The sequence below is a fragment of the Eptatretus burgeri genome, chromosome 8, assembly GCF_056783735.1.
Source record: "Eptatretus burgeri isolate ZD-2024b chromosome 8, Ebu_testis_v1, whole genome shotgun sequence".
NCBI lineage: Eukaryota > Metazoa > Chordata > Myxini > Myxiniformes > Myxinidae > Eptatretus > Eptatretus burgeri.
This window is the reverse complement of record NC_140968.1, coordinates 70,590,881-70,604,995: the sequence shown is the minus strand read 5'-3', so window position 1 is coordinate 70,604,995 and position 14,115 is coordinate 70,590,881. Positions and strand designations below refer to the sequence as shown.

Genomic DNA, 14,115 nt, shown 5'->3' with positions numbered 1-14,115 from the left:
TTTCTTGAAGCACGACTGTGTCGCTGATGCAGTGTCCCTCTACCAGTACACACACTGGAACTGGTACTCATTTCGCCGACCTCAGAAGGATGACAGGCCGAGTCAACCCCCTGGTGTATTAATTCAGCGGCCGACGGGACGAACTCAGGACCTTCGGATCCCAAGCCGCCACCCTAACCACTGAGCCAACACCAGGCTTCTTTGGTCCTCATGGATAAGGTGATCGTACCTGTAAAGTGTTTCCCCCCCCCCCAATCTGTTCAGCCATTTCAGAGAAGAAGAATTTTGAAGGTTTTTGATGTTAAAATCAATATGGCTGCCAAACCACTTGACCAATGACGTCATCAAGTATTTGATGCTCGGTATGTAGGCAGAACTACCCAGACTGACTGACAGAATCAAGCAGCATGTCCCTTTTTCCATCAGGAAAAACACTTTTGGTATGCAAATACAGCTGGTCTGTGCTTGTAGGAAGGTCCCAGTATCGATCCCAACATCGTGTGTATCTGCTATTGGACAGCATTTGATTGAGAATGCAAACTGTGCTGAACATTATAATGTGGATGTATTCAAGATATTGAGTAGAGGACGAAATATAACATCTCCGAATACTAGAAGCGACATTTATCTATTCCATGGACGCTGTGTTATGTCAGCAAAAAGAGTTTGTCCACTCGCTTTGCTTATTTGTGCAAAGAAGAAGAGTAACACAAACTCGTCTCACGATCACAGATATTGATGAAGACGATTCTGCAACAGCTTTGGGGGCTCCGACTCAGACTCTGCAACCTCCAATTGGAGAGCTGAACACTGAACAGCCTCCTCCCACCTGGACCGTTGGGAGGTGATGACGCATCAGTCGAGAACGTCCAATCGGAATTGACTGTTGATAGGTGCCTATTAGACTATTCTTCTTCCTTAACCTCATTCACTTTGTCCGAATTTCACCTGATGAGAGCACAACGAAAAATTTTGTGCTTTTCTTTTCGTCTGTTTTATGGCAATGTCCTTCAAAATGTCTCTGTTTGTGTATATATTGAAGTTTTGTAGTACCAAGCATCGTTATAAGAAGTATTTATTCTTTTTCTAGCAAATATAACCCGTCGCTTTGCTGACGGGGACAATAAGGAGGGGGGGGAAGGGAGGCAGAGAGGATGAAGAAGGGGGAGCTAGGGATGGAGAGGGGAGAGCGAGGAAGGAAAGGATGACAAAAAAAAGACACACGAGGTGTGGAGGTGGCATTAACAAAGATGCTTAATATATGATGCTTAATGACTAAACACAAAAAAATGTCACGTCAGCACAACAGTACACACAACGACACAACAGAGTTTGTAAAGAAATCTGCTGCCACATCTGCAAAAATTTTGATATTCCACTTCCTGAAAATTTGTGGGAACATGAACAAAAAGCAATCACTGAAAACATGGAAGTACCGCTCACGTACGATCTTATGATCCCATCGAGCGTGAACATCAAAAACAAAGCATTGCAACCAGATATCATACTTGGGCACAAAAAAAGAGAAGGCATTGCTAATTGAGGTGTTGATACCGGTGATTTTTGGACTAAATGATGCAGAAATCAAGAAAACCAAATACTAAGACTTCAAGAATGAAGTGAAAAGATTCTGGAAGCTGAAGAATGTCGTCAATCGGGTAGCTCCAACTATCACTGGTACAACTTTGGCAACAAATGTCACAGAGATATTAAAAACCATCCCTGGGAATATTACAACAAACAAACTACAGTTGGAAGCTGTCCTGGACTCGATGACGATCCTGAAGAGAGCTCTCGGCACAAAACTTTAAGAACAGAATGCTTCGCATCGTGGTCCATGAATCATGACCCCTTACCGAAATGAAGGTGGATTCTTTGAGCCCTCCCTGGGAGGACTCCATTCCACATTCTGAAACCCCATATGTATATACACACACACACACACACACACACACACACACACACACACACACACACACACACACACACACACACACACACACACACACACACACACACACACACACACACACACACACACACACACACACACACACACACACACACACACACACACAGCCATTTCTTAGTATAGATGAATACAGTATATCTAATGATGCACATATACAAGTATATTATGTTATTCATCATTGTCGTCCTCAAATTCCTCCTCATCACTCGTCATTGGCTCCGATATTGTTGCACACATTCTCGGCTCTTTTGTATTTACAGAGTTCTGTTCAGGCCAAATTGTTTGCCTTGTAGGAGCATCTCCCAATAATTTGCTGACGACACAGGTGGACTTTGCAAGTTCTTTTGACACGATAGGCACACCGTTGCCATAATCCAGCTGATTCCAACCCAGATCAACGGGATTCAACAGATCTGGTTCTGTGACTATGTCCAGTTACCAAATGTTAGCCTGAAAGTGTGCGTGCAAATATGCTCATTGGTGGCACCTTGAGTGGGAAGTAATTCTTCTATGCCTTGGTGAGATTTTAGCTGCTTGAACATATGCCACCTGCGTGCCATACAGTGCCTGCAAAAGTATTCACCCCCCCCCCCCAATTTTTTTTTTTACATTTTGATGCCACCTGAGCTTATTTCATGATGCTTTCAAATAAAACTTTAAATACGAAGTTCTCACAAGCTACTCCAAAGTGATAAAGCTAAAAAATGCAGATAAAATGTGAATAAGTTAGATTAACAGAGAAAATCATATGATTCTCATTTGCCTAAGTATTCAAACCCTTTGCCTAATTCACCCTAAATCATTTCAGAAGCAAATTATTTGTTTGAAAAGTTATAAAATAAGTGTAATAGGTTTCACCTGTATGTAATCAGTGCTTTAACTTAAAAATTAAGCTCCCCTACTTATCTTTGGAGTTTTAAAGTTAAACTCACTTGGTCAACCAAAATGACAAACATGAAGACCATGGAACTTTCCAAAGAAGTCAGACATAAAGTGGTGGAGAAGCACTCTTCAGGAAAGGCTTACAAGAACATTTCAAAGTCACTCATTATCGCTTTGAGTATTTGGTTTTGTTTTTAATGGAAATTGCCCCAAACAAGGCATAAAGCCACTCTAAGTAAGGGGCTAAGGGAAAGTTAGATAGCGTTAAGGATAAAGCAAAACAAAATGAAAGAAAGAGAAAAATAAAAATTTGGCTCGCGGTGTGGTTGAGAGGATCAGCTGGTCTTGGTGCTCCTGCTATTTGTGCTCGACTTGCAGAGCGGTGAAGAGAATTGGTGGGTCATGCTACTACTGCTGCTAGTTGTGCTCATGGGCTTGGTTTGGCTCACAATGCAGTGGAGAGGAATTGTGGGTCGTACTGCTCCTGCTATTCATGCTTGGAGTGATTTGGCTCGCGAGCTTCATTCAGCTTGCGGTGTGGTAGAGAGGATCGGCGGGTCGTGATGCATGCTGCCGCTATTTGTGCTCATGGCCTTGATTCCGCCCGCGGTGCCATCGGGAGGATGAGCGGGTCGTGCTGCTGCTGCTATTTGTGCTCGTGGGCTTGATTCAGCTTGCGATGCAGTGGAGAGGATCGGCGGGTCGTGCTGCTCCTGCTATTTGTGCTCCTGGGCTTGATTCAGCTGGCAGTGCAGTGTCGAGGATTGATGGGTGGTGCTGCTGCTGCTGCAGTTTGTGTTCATGAGCTTGATTTGGCTCACAGTGCTCTGGAGAGGATTGTGCGGTAGTGCTGCTCCGTAGTGCGGTAGGTATTTGTACTCGTGGGTTATATTTTGCTCTCTGTCAGTCTGTCCATCCCTCCTGTAGTTTTTCAGACTTTTTCCCCCATACCCTTTAACATATTCTCCTGAAATTTCATACATGGTTTTATTATGATAAATTACTGAACAAGTTCGAGTTTCAGGGTATTTCGTAAAATTTTCAGACATGCCATTTTTGGTCTTGGAAAATATCACATCAGTGGGGGACATGCATTGCAAAGCAATTCTTGCTCTTGTTATCCTTGGTAATCTTTTACTGTGATCTCCATCATCAAAGAAAGAAACTGGAATGGTACTCGGTTGAGCACCTGCATCCTCCATACTGAACAGCTTACATTTTGTATCTCACTGATAGATCAGATCTGCATCTGGACTATAAACTAAATCTAATCGGCTTGTTCTCGTCACCTAACCAACTCATCCACCATGTTTTGTCAGAAACGGTCCACAACGTTTTGAGATATGCTATATATCGCTTTTTGGCCCTATCTCTAAATTGTGAAGAATCACTCTAAAAATCTCGAATCTGGATCCGGATCTTCACCAAAATCTCATCGATTTGGCCTTGTCACACACCCAACAACCTTTCCACCAAATTGTGTCCGAATCGATCCACAACATTTTGAAATATCCTGCTCATAAACACAGGGGTGAAAACACAACCTCCATCCGCCTTTGTTGGTGAAGGTAATTAAAGGAGGATGAGAATTTTTTGTTGTTGTTGTTGTTGTTCAATTGGGTTCAAGTCAGGACTGACTGGGCCACTCAATAACATTTATCGTCTTCTTATTCAGCCACTCCAGTGTGGCTTTTGCCTTGATGATAAAAAAAATATTTTGTACATGTGAAAGCATTAATTTTGTGATCCAATTTTCCCTCTGCTTTCTGTTGCGTCACATTTTTATCACTTCTTTTTAAGATGTTGCATTTGGTATCAGGAGTGGGATCGGCTGAAAGAAAAGAAAAAAAGAATGGAAGTGAAGAGCAAGGCTTTGACATAAACTGCGTGCCAAGGAGATAAGGTGGCATCTCAATGACTGAAACAATTCTGCTGGTCGAATGTCTCAAGCTATTTTGTTGGGAGCAAGAAAGTGCTGAGCAGGTTGGGCAGGCTGAGCTTCCTGGAGCAAGTATTGTGCCTCCAGCATTGTAACAGTTCTAAGTCAACATTCAAAAATAATCCAGCCTAAACAACTATAATCAATATCAAACCTGAAAGATTGTTAAAAGGCTTTGGCAGAAAAAAAAAAATCCATGAGAAAGCCGTCCATCTATCTTGGGAGAAGTGAATTCTTTCAATTTCATTTTTTGTGAGGCTCACTTGGCTGCTTCTGGATTTGTTTGAGGGTAGAAGAGCAGTAGCTGAAACCCAAATCCTCTCCAGGTACCTCCTGATGCAGTAGTTGGTCTTTCATTTGATTACTACTTTTTGATGGGTGACCATTTAGGTGCTGCACCTATAACTATAACTCAACGAGATTGCTTTCCAGGTTGGATGCTGCACAAATAGTGCCCCCAAAATTTGCTAGCAAGTGTTAAATGGTGGTATTTATTGAATCGAAACAGCACAAGGAACATTGAGGATGAAGCTCTCGTAATCATGGCTCTCTCGTCTCTAAAGTTGTACCTAAGTGCCGAGGTGATATGCTAATAAACTGCACTGTCTGTGTAGATTCTTGAAGAGTTTAGAGGCACTGTGAAACATGTTGCCATGATCTTTGTTGTGGATGCACAACCCAAAAAATTGCACATATTTGCAGGTTGGAAATTCCAATATGAGTGAATGTGAAAGTTGGAGGATATAATGAGGCAGTGGTCAACCGGCCAAATTTACCTTGATTGTTCAAATCATGATAGAAGCATGAAATTTGGTGGAAATGTACTTTATTACATGTAGAAATAGAAATGATTGGTACCCAGTTTAGCAACCAATGAGAAGTCCATCAAAATGGCTGCCATTTCCATGATAGCCACCAAATGTATCACAACGAGGTAATTGTCAATCTTTTTGGAGTTATATTTTCATAATGACAAACATGCAATTTGGTGGATGTGTGACATATGTGGAATAGAAATGATTGGTAATCAATGGGGAAAACCATTTCCAAAAAGCTAATAAACATATTTATCATGTAATTATCATATGCAATACAGAACTGAACACACATTATGATTCTTTCTGTACAAATCCTGATGATGGCAGTTGCCAGTGCAGTAGCACAGGGAGGTGCATGGCAACCTGACCTTGAAATGCTTACGATGACCAAGGAAGCCTGGTGTTGGCTTAGTGGTTAGGGTGGCGGCTTGGGATCCTAGGGTCCTGAGTTCAAGTCCCATTGGCCGCTGAATTAAAAATACACCAGGAGGTTGACTCAGCCTGTCATCCTTCCGAGATCGGCAAAATGAGTACCAGTGTACTGGTAAGGGGGACACTGCATCAGCGGCATAGCCACGTCCCAACCAATGATGCAACCAGCAGCCACAGGCTGCACTCGAGAGAGAGAGAATGACCAAGGAAGGTCTTTTTGCAGCCACAGCGAATGGGTTCTTGATGCACCTTTGATGCCTCAAGCAAGGTTGTTCATTTAGGAGTCCACTCAGGCTCACATGGCTTGCTTGATGGTTGCCTGAGCCCATATGTATCCATCTTGGAGGACAGCATGCTTTATGTGCTTGCGAAGGCCACAGTTTGAGTACGGGGAATGTTCTCCAACAAATGTGTGCTCTTTGAGAACAGCACCTGTCGTGCTTGATCCACTTCACTACAACAACACATAAGATTGTAAAGCAAAATAACAAACCATTCAAGTTGTATGGTCTTCATCTGTGATCTCTGCTGGCATTGATGATGGGCGTTGGAATACAGGTTTTATTACTTGGTGTGCCCATCCACAAAATCTTCCTGCCCCGTCCACAAAATGAAGAAACAGGATCGCATCCCGTTACTGCATGGAAAAATAGCACTGCATCACACTTCTCTTGTCCAAGTGAGTGCAATTGCATGTGTTGGCACGTCCTGCAAATGCTTCCCAAAGTTCATCAACTTGAAGTCTATGTACATTTGCTACACAGACAATCACAACATCTGTCCATACAATTATACAAGACAGCCGACTGTTGACAGCATCAGACACATGGAGCAGTGTCCTGGTATCTGCTTCCTCATGGCTGTAGGATGCGACACCAGACTTGTCAATGGGCACAGATGACGCAACATCATCATTTACTGTGCTGATCAGTACTTGGTCTTCCACTTCAACCTTTGTCACGTATTCTGACAAGAATAGCTCTGCCTTGTTTTCTTTTGACTTTGAGAAATTATGCCAGTTTCCTGGAAATATGGAATTATCCACGACCTGCTTGCGTACACCATGCCACGATGTTTCAAATGTTTGGTTGCTACTAAAAGTGACTTCTCTGTTGATAGGAAACATCAGTGTTGTCATGAGCTCCCACAAACTTGCCATTTTTTAATTCCCCAAAGTTGGTTTAGTCTGTATATGTTCTCCTTGACATTTATAATTGGCTGTTAATATGAAAAGCATGGTAGCTAGGCAATATGTGACTGCTTAGGGTCCTGTCACACCTTGACGTTTTAGCCAGCGTATGGCAACGTATCAAAATGTGTGTAAAACACTGGCGTACGCTGAACTATTGATGTTTTTTTTCAGTTTTGGGCGTATTCATAACGAGTTGGACGTATGCATAACGTATTAGTAACGTACACAGAACGTTTCGATAACTCATAGATAACTTATACCAACGAATGCTTTGCGTGTTGTCGGCGTTCACAACCTATGCCCAACGATAGTCTAACTTATGCATAGCGCGGCAGCGTATCGCCGACGATCACGTGGCGTAGCCTATTAAAAGGCTGCCGCTCGACGATTCAAATCGTAACCGCACGAGACATCGAAGTGTCAACATCACCGTCATGCCGAAGAAAACTTCGAAGAATGCTGCAAAGAAGTCTCCTGGCCGTGGACATGGACGCAAGGAGGATCCATCATCACCCACACCCTCCCCATCACGCTCACGTACTACTACTGACATGGACCTACTACTACTACTACTACTACTACTACTGACACGCTCACCTACAACTACTACTGATACTACTGACATGGACATCTACTCAACATGGAGTCTGGAACACTGACGGGTTCCTCCTGTGAGCCCCATTTTTATATACCAATTCTCCTAAACGCTGCCAATACGCCATTATACGGTAGCTGTAAGTTAGAAACACGTTCAGTAAGTTGTACGGTCGTCCGGAAGACGTCGAATACGTCAAATATGCGTTGGAGATACGTTACACATAGGTTCAAAGCACGTTACTCATCGGATAGAAATAAGTTATGGGTACGCTAACCATTACCTCGACGTATTTCGACTTGTGAGTAACTTACAAGTAACGTGTGTCAACGATCGTATATCGTGCCTACAACTTTTCGCCAGCATATGCGGAACGTGCGAGTCGTACGCCGAGCACGTCGGAAAATTTTGAGCATGCTTAAAATTTGTCGACGAGCTCGGCGTACTACGCCGCATGCCAGCGTGCTTCAGCGTGCTCTTAACGTATACAAAACTTACCCATAACGTATTCAACGTGTGCCAGCGTATTCGCCAAATTTTTCATACGTCGGCATACGCTGGCTAAAACCTCAAGGTGTGACAGGTCCTTTACGAAGGAAGATGACTTTTTATGCGATGGGTATCAATATCAAACGTTTCAGCATTTTTTTTTTCAGTATAAACCAGTTTCGTGCTTCTATAAAAAGTGAACAATCTTTACCTTAACCGCTGTACTATAATTGGTATTTACAGACTAAAAAGGTTGAAATCCACATTCATTTTGTACTACTTGTTCTTGATGTACGAGTTCCAATATCAGAGGACAGAAGAGTGTTGGAGGGTGTGGTGTGCTTTCTTTCGCCGATCAAACTGTTTCTTGCGTAAAAATATGGTCTTCACTCAAGGTTGAGGGTGGCTGCTGCTGTTGCTTCGGCTGTCCCTGAAGCTGGCGATTGGAAAAACAGGAACTCCAAGCCGCTTTCAACTGCGTCTGCACCTGTAATTGTATATAAATCAGCTGATAAGCACGAAATATTTACTTTCATTATTATCAAATGAATTGATGAATAATTATTATATGTGAGGCTGTCAGACATGAAAAATGGAAACGAAAGTCATAGAAACAGCTCCACCTGCATTACCCACAACTGTGTAAGGTGTTGGAGGATGCAGGAATTTGTTATCCCAAATATTTTACAAAAAAAACATTCATACAAGGATAAAATTGCAATTCAACTTTAATATAGGATGGTCTATACTGTAATATGTAAAAACAACAAAGACGTTTTCATTGTCGTGGCTCGTTGGTCTTACTACTTCACATCATCTCTCTATATTCATACTAATAAAAGGGTGTATGTGTGTGTGTGTGTGTGTGTGTGTGTGTGTGTGTGTGTGTGTGTGTGTGTGTGTGTGTGTGTGTGTGTGTGTGTGTGTGTTGTTTGGTATCTTAATATGCGAGTTTCAGAATGTGGAATGGAGTCCTCCCAGGGTGGACTCAAAATGTCCACCTTTATTTCGGTAAGGGCGTCATGATTCATATACCTGGCGTTGGCTTAATTTTTGGGGTAGTGGGCTTGGGATCCTAGGGTTCTGAGTTCAAATCCCACTCAGCTGTTGAATTAAAACCAGGTGGGGTTGACTCAGCTTGTCATCCTTCCGAGGTTGGCAAAATGAGTGCCAGCTTGCTAGTATCCTGTGTCGGAGTGGTGACCCGTCCAGGATTGTGCCCAATAGCCAAGTTGACTGCTTAGGCTGCACCAACGCTCTGCACAGAGTATGGTCCCAATAGGTGGATGGATGGTCATGTTTCATGGACCCCTTCCCAAAATAGGAGAACAGAAAACTGAAGTTTTCGCCCCTCTCTCTCTCTATTCCCATCAGTGAAGCGACAGGTGGTATTTGCTAGTTCATGATAATGCAAAACCTTTTCCTACCCATTTTCCCCATCTGCAGTGCATGAGAATTGGGAATAAATTTTTTGGATGGAGTAAGGAAGTATTAATAAAATGGTAAATAAGTAAAACATTCAGTGAAAACAAGTATTGCCTTGATTCATTGAGCAAGTTGAGGACCTTGTGGTGATGGGTTGAGGTTGAACTCGAACCAAACCGTGTCCTCATTCTGTTAGAGTGCCGGTGCTGCCAATGCAGTTTCTTTGCAATAGTTATACTGGGTGGTTTGCCATTGCCTTCCCAGCACTATTTTGGAACTTATTCATGGTTCTGGCGATAGCTCGCCGACTCTGCGCGAAGGACACCGTGAGATATTTAAGGTCCACCAACAAATGCCGGAAGACTGCACTCCCGTTTAATGTCTATCCGAGGGACGACAAACGCATTGATGAATCACCCTGCCTGAGAAACACCGGGATGACAGTTTATAGCTGGGTCGGGATTCAAACCCAGGTGAGAAAGCTTGGAGGCGAGTGTGCATACCTCTATGCTATCCTCCTTTCGGGAGACCAATCAATGACGCTAAATGATTCCACTTTGATCAAACCTCATGGATCGTCAATGTTCTATTCTGTTTGTGGACATCAAAATAAATTTCAGAAAACTTCCAAATAAGCAAAAATAATCATATTGGAATTTTCTCCATCTCATGCCAGATATCCAGCTGGCAGTTTGGAAAAAATAACTTTTTTTTTTTTGCGCTGCAAGACGCTTGATTGGCTTAGTTGCAAAAAAGCTTGATGCAAGAAAAGCCATTCACATGAAGCACCTGAGCCACCTGGTCAATTTTGCAGAAGCTGTTGAAGACGCTTGATTGAACGATACTTCATGAGCATTCTTCCATAAACTCATGATTTGGCCATGTTTATGATTATGGTGTTCACGGAATGCCCAGTGCACAAACCACACTTTGATGTTTTTATTTGGCTACAGAGGCATTCATTTCTGTAAATCGAAGAAGGGAGCTATTGAAAAATAAAACAATAAACTATCATGGGAACCAAGCACAATACAGTATAAGGTGATCATGGAAACCCATACTCGTGATTGAGTATTGGGATGTTCATAACTGGTGAATATTTCTGGTGCTAAGAACCAATTCTGGACAGGTAATCACAGTGTGGAAAGTTCTGAGTATCTATGGGGATTGAACATGTACTAGTGATGGTCATGGGGTAAGAACCTTTATACATTCCTCCAAATATAAGATTATGTTTTAAAAAATTGTTGGAGAGATGAAGATGCAAACCCTAGATATGTAAAGTTTCCGGATTTCTCCGTCCGTCTGTCCCTGTGTGTGTCTGTGTGTCTGTCACACTTTTCGCTGGGATTTCATTACGTCTTTAGATCTTGCACTCGGCTAGGCTTCTCCAGACGAGCACGTCATCCCGGCATCCAACATTGAACCTGTCCCGTTGCTTCGCCGACAGCAAGAGAACACCATGACCCATATATCCGACTACTTGACGCCCGCAGGTTGAATGCCAGATACTAGGTGTCGGGATGATGGACTTGGTAAGACTCGGACACCTACTCCCTTCAAGAGCGGCAGGAAGGGTCACGTTGTTATCCCCTCTGGGGTATATAGATGAAAGTAGATCGAGGATCGGCTCCATTAGCATAGTATGCCTGAAGAACGTCGACTTTCCTCCCTTTCAGTTTAGTTTTAAACAGCAGTGGCAACTGTTTACAAAGATAATCAGACGTGTTTGTGGTTCATAATATTTTTTTTTAGTTCTGGTAGAGGTGCCCCGCGAAACATCATGAAAAGCTCTTCATACACAACATGAACATGGCCTTTGTCCAAGGACGAAAACCCCCTTGGGAGGGAAGATTTCATTAGCTTATCAGGAATTGGAATTCCAAATAAGGTTTTGTCATCATGCACCGTCTATCCGTGTGTCAGTCTCCAATTTTGACTACTCCGGCCAAAACCGCCGGACCGATCCGGCTGAAATTTGACAAACGTTCCGTTCCTGACTGGTAACAGGACTTGCAAAGCTCGGTCCAGTCACGTGACTTTAAGTACGTCAAAATGGTGGACTTAGTAAATTCCTTCAAAAATCTTCATCAGACCCACCAGTCAGAATGCTACCAAATTTGGGTCACAACATTACGCCAGGGCCCAGATGACCTACAGGTCCGGTGGTTCTATTTTTAGTAGTAATTGTTTTGTAATAACATTAATTATGCTATTATCATAAGCCCACCCCTCACGCAGCGGAAGACGAGGTTTTGCAACCACTTCGGTGTGTCCAAAGTTTCATCGATTCACTCGATTCTCTCAGGGATTAAACAACGAGGTTGCAAGACTGCTACAGCTGAGAAATATTGCTCACCTCACTGTCATGATGGGAAATAATGGAATGGTGTGACCCTATGAATCAGGGTCTTGAGCCCTGCCGAACCTTACACTCACAATAAAATAAAATTACTGACATATATATACACACAGCTGGGGTTCACAGGATAGTTCATAAGTAACTAACTGTCTCGTCAAGGTTCGAATACCGACCAGACTATAAATTATCAGTCTGGTGCTTCAGGGGCAGGTCATTGGGAAGGATGGTTATCTGGTTGTCCCACATGAAAGATACCCCGGTGTTTCATGAGGTTTAGGCCATTGTGTGTGGTCGCACCCTGTTAAAAAAATGTTTGCAGAATTCTAAATTTGTGCCACAACATACACCTTGTGGTGGAGCATCGACCTGCCATTTGATTCTCAGCCACAAATTGCTTTGGCAGGACCGATCCCTAGACACGGAGTTCGTATCGTGACCAATGAATGTTCAGGTGCAATAATAATTTGGAGCTTGTGAACTGACAGTAATGTTCAAATATATTTTCAGTCCTTGTTTGTCATCTTACCTCTGCATTGAGAAAACAGTACAAAATGGCCACCACCAACCCCTGAAAAAGAAAGGTCGGATTTGAAAAGATATTTGTTTTTTTCTGACTACTTATTTCCAGTTTTGAAATGTAGTTTGGAACAATGCATACCTGGAATGATGCTGTGCAAAGTTCAAACATGGTGTGGAACTTGATGTGGAACTTGATGTGCATAAAAGCAAAGAAGCTGAAGTGGATTCCAAGGAGTGGAATGAGCAGCAACGTCGCTTTCGCCAAGCGCCTGGAAATACGGCAACATAACCACGTACTTTCATCATCCCAAACATTATATTGTCAACAATAAAATAATAAAACTAATATTGAAACCCTGCCTTGTGAGATGCACTAGGAAGACGTAGTCACAACATTTATATATTGTACACTTGTTAGCTTATCTGGAATTGGAATTCCATATCAGGTATTGCCATCGTGCACCGTCCATCCGTCTCCTCTTTCGACTTCTCCGGCCAATCCGGCTGAAAATTGCCAGCAACGTTCCGCTCCTGACTGATAATGGGGATTGCAAAGCTCATTCCGGTCATGTGACTTTAAGTAGGTCAAAAAAAAAATGGTGGACTTGGTAAATTCCTTCAAAACTCTTCTTCTCCAGAAGCACCAGTCAAAATGCTCCCGAGTTTGAGTTGTAACATTAGGAGTGGGTCCTGATGTTAAATTGCAGAGGCCATGCCGATCACGTGACTGGTAGTGTGCCAAAATTGCAGTTGCGTAAATTCCTTCAAAAATCTTCTTCTCCAGACCCAACAGTTAGAATACAACCACATTTGGGTTACAACATTAGGCCAGGGCCCTGATAAGCTCCAGACGAGTCCAGTGATCCTATTTTTTTTATTAAGTGGTGTCATTGATTGTTGTTTTTTTTTTTGTTTTCATTGTCAAGGCTCGTGGAAGAGCTAGTACTAGTACAGTGAATGGAGGACACAACAGGACAAAAAGAATGGTAGAGAGAGGGGAGAAACACCAACAGCAGATTTGAAGGCCAAGACAGAGGGACACTTGGGCAAACAATGGGTGGCAGGAGGAATGGGTGGCAGGAGAAGAGGCAGAGATGGCTACAGAAGGACACTCTGAGGAGGGAAAACTGGAAATTTCGAAAAGGGATTGGGGTGGGGTGGGGGGCTAACAAGGGGAGATTATATAATGGTTTTGGATTGGGGATGATCTGAGATGGTGGTGAACAGCCGTCTTGAAAACCTGGAGGAAATAAGACTGAAGAGCATGTGGAAGTTGGGTCCACAGGTGGGGGAAAAAAAAAAAGAGTAACGAATGAGTGGAGGTGAGCAGTGATCCTGGATTTAGGTAGTTTCACCAGAAGGGGGTTGATGGTTGATCACCAGAGTTTGAATGAGGGGGGCGGGGGGGGGCTTTGCCAGATGGTCCGTTCGGAGAGAGATCGTAAGAATGTGAGATTTGTCAGGATTGAAAGATATATTCCAAGTGTTTG

At 43.0% G+C, this 14,115-nt stretch overlaps 1 protein-coding gene across 2 annotated transcripts in view; it reads right to left on the bottom strand.

Annotated features, from left to right (window-relative positions):
* Nucleotides 1-5,602: 5,602 nt before the first annotated feature.
* The window catches only part of LOC147022002 (vasoactive intestinal polypeptide receptor 2-like), a 75,262-nt gene continuing 66,749 nt past the window's right edge, over nucleotides 5,603-14,115 (bottom strand). For both annotated transcript variants that reach the window (XM_085892531.1, XM_085892532.1), the window contains exons 12-14: nucleotides 12,765-12,894; nucleotides 12,633-12,674; nucleotides 5,603-8,806 (exon numbers count right to left, since the gene is read on the bottom strand). In XM_085892531.1, the coding sequence (XP_085748657.1) occupies nucleotides 8,675-8,806; nucleotides 12,633-12,674; nucleotides 12,765-12,894 (304 nt within the window). In that variant the 3' untranslated portion in view covers nucleotides 5,603-8,674. The remainder of the gene's footprint in view (nucleotides 8,807-12,632; nucleotides 12,675-12,764; nucleotides 12,895-14,115) is intronic.